This window comes from Blastomyces gilchristii, assembly GCF_000003855.2.
Source record: "Blastomyces gilchristii SLH14081 genomic scaffold supercont1.6, whole genome shotgun sequence".
Lineage (NCBI taxonomy): Eukaryota > Fungi > Ascomycota > Eurotiomycetes > Onygenales > Ajellomycetaceae > Blastomyces > Blastomyces gilchristii.
This window is the reverse complement of record NW_003101677.1, coordinates 1,320,130-1,321,821: the sequence shown is the minus strand read 5'-3', so window position 1 is coordinate 1,321,821 and position 1,692 is coordinate 1,320,130. Positions and strand designations below refer to the sequence as shown.

The window sequence follows — 1,692 nt, the reverse complement described above, 5'->3', positions numbered from 1 at the left end:
CAGAATTCGGGGTTTTCAATTGATTGAAGAGAAAGATTCAGAGATATACATATACAAAGTAATTGTTCATGAAAGTTATCAGATAAGAGTTATGAAATCAGAGTACTGATACAGAGTTGTTTTTACATGATTTTCTTTAAATTAGAAAGTTAGTGTTATCAAAAATTGTTATCTGATAGAGTAACTTACCAGCTCAGTAGTAATTTTCTGATTATTTTTCTTTTATTGTCTGCATTCTGATGACTTCAGATGTTAAGAAATTTCTTCAGAGTCATGATCAGTTCATGATGAATGTTTCTGAATGAAGTTACAGTGATTATAGCAGAGAGATGACTCTTCAGTAATCTATAATATAATCTGTTGATAATTATTCCATAGTTCATCTTGATATTTGTGTTGAGTTTTTCATAAATTTTGTGACCTGAAATCAGATATGAAGAATGAAGTGATCATTCATCATAATTGAAAGAGAGTATTCTGTATTGAATTGTAAATAACATAGACTTTGTGATTCACAGTGATTTCTTGAAGAGTTTGTGAATCTTCAATAGAAGTAAAAGAAGTGAAAGAAGTGAATTCAGAAGACATGATAATAATTTAAGAAAGATGATAATTTATTTTCAATAACTGATCACTGATGTGTGTAAGAAGAATTAATATAAGAGAAAATAATCTTGTTTCTTAGCTTAGTTATAATTTTAGTACTAACTCAGATTGAATATTATTAATGTATAAAAGTAAATAAATAATCTTGATTAATCTCTGTTATATTTCTTGAAATATATTAATATTGTGAAAGAGAGTGTTACTAAATTATATTATTAGATGATATTATTAAAAATATATTAATATTGTGAATATTAATGTTGAAAAAATGTTGATACTTATATATTATAGTGATTTGTGAATCATGATAGTTAAATATATATATATATATATATATTGTTCCTGACTTGATTACAACTTGTACAATAATTTTTAAAAACTCAAAATTAATTTCAATTATTAATAATTATGAACTTACAACTAACTAATATAAAAAGAAAAAAACTTTTTCTACTCATCATCTTTCTTCTCTTTCTCATTCTTCTTATCATTCTTTATAATTCACTTCTCATTCTTCTTCTTCTTCTTCTTCTTCTCATCTGAGATGATAATCATCTCAAAATCTCTCTTCACTGTCTTCTCAGAGAAGGGTTTCTGCTGCTTCCTCTCAGCCAGGTCAATCTGTACCTCAAAATCCCGCATTTCCTGGTCTGCTGTCTCAGGTTCCACCTCAGTAGTAAGTAGATTGGCATGCTCAGAGAGCAGGGCTGTCTTCTCAATGTTCTGAATCATGAAGTGCATTCAAGACCTGAACAAGGCCTTAATTCCCTTCTTCTCTGTCAGCTTCTGCTAATCAATTAGAGAACAGAAGTATTATTAAAAATCATTATCTCTCAATAAATAAAAAACTTATCAGTTTTAGCTTCTTTGTCTTCTACTTTAACATTCTCTTAATCTTCTTCTGTCACTGCTTATTTACAGCAACACTCTTCTTCTCTCTTTCTCTCTTCATCTTGATCTCAAATCATTCTCAGAACTTCTTCTAGTCTCATTACTACTGCATGAGACTCTTCACTGTCTTCTTCTTCAATCTCTTATGAGCAGCATTATCTGCATTATTTCTATACTTAGTTCAGTCTAAATCTA

At 28.6% G+C, this 1,692-nt stretch overlaps 1 protein-coding gene across 1 annotated transcript; it reads right to left on the bottom strand.

Moving 5' to 3' along the window:
• Window positions 1-1,107: 1,107 nt before the first annotated feature.
• Window positions 1,108-1,338, bottom strand: BDBG_16901 (uncharacterized protein; the record flags this gene model as incomplete). Its single annotated transcript, XM_031724757.1, has 1 exon — window positions 1,108-1,338. One exon carries the CDS (start codon window positions 1,336-1,338, stop codon window positions 1,108-1,110), a length of 231 nt encoding a protein of 76 aa, XP_031577996.1.
• Between the last annotated feature and the right edge of the window lie 354 nt (window positions 1,339-1,692).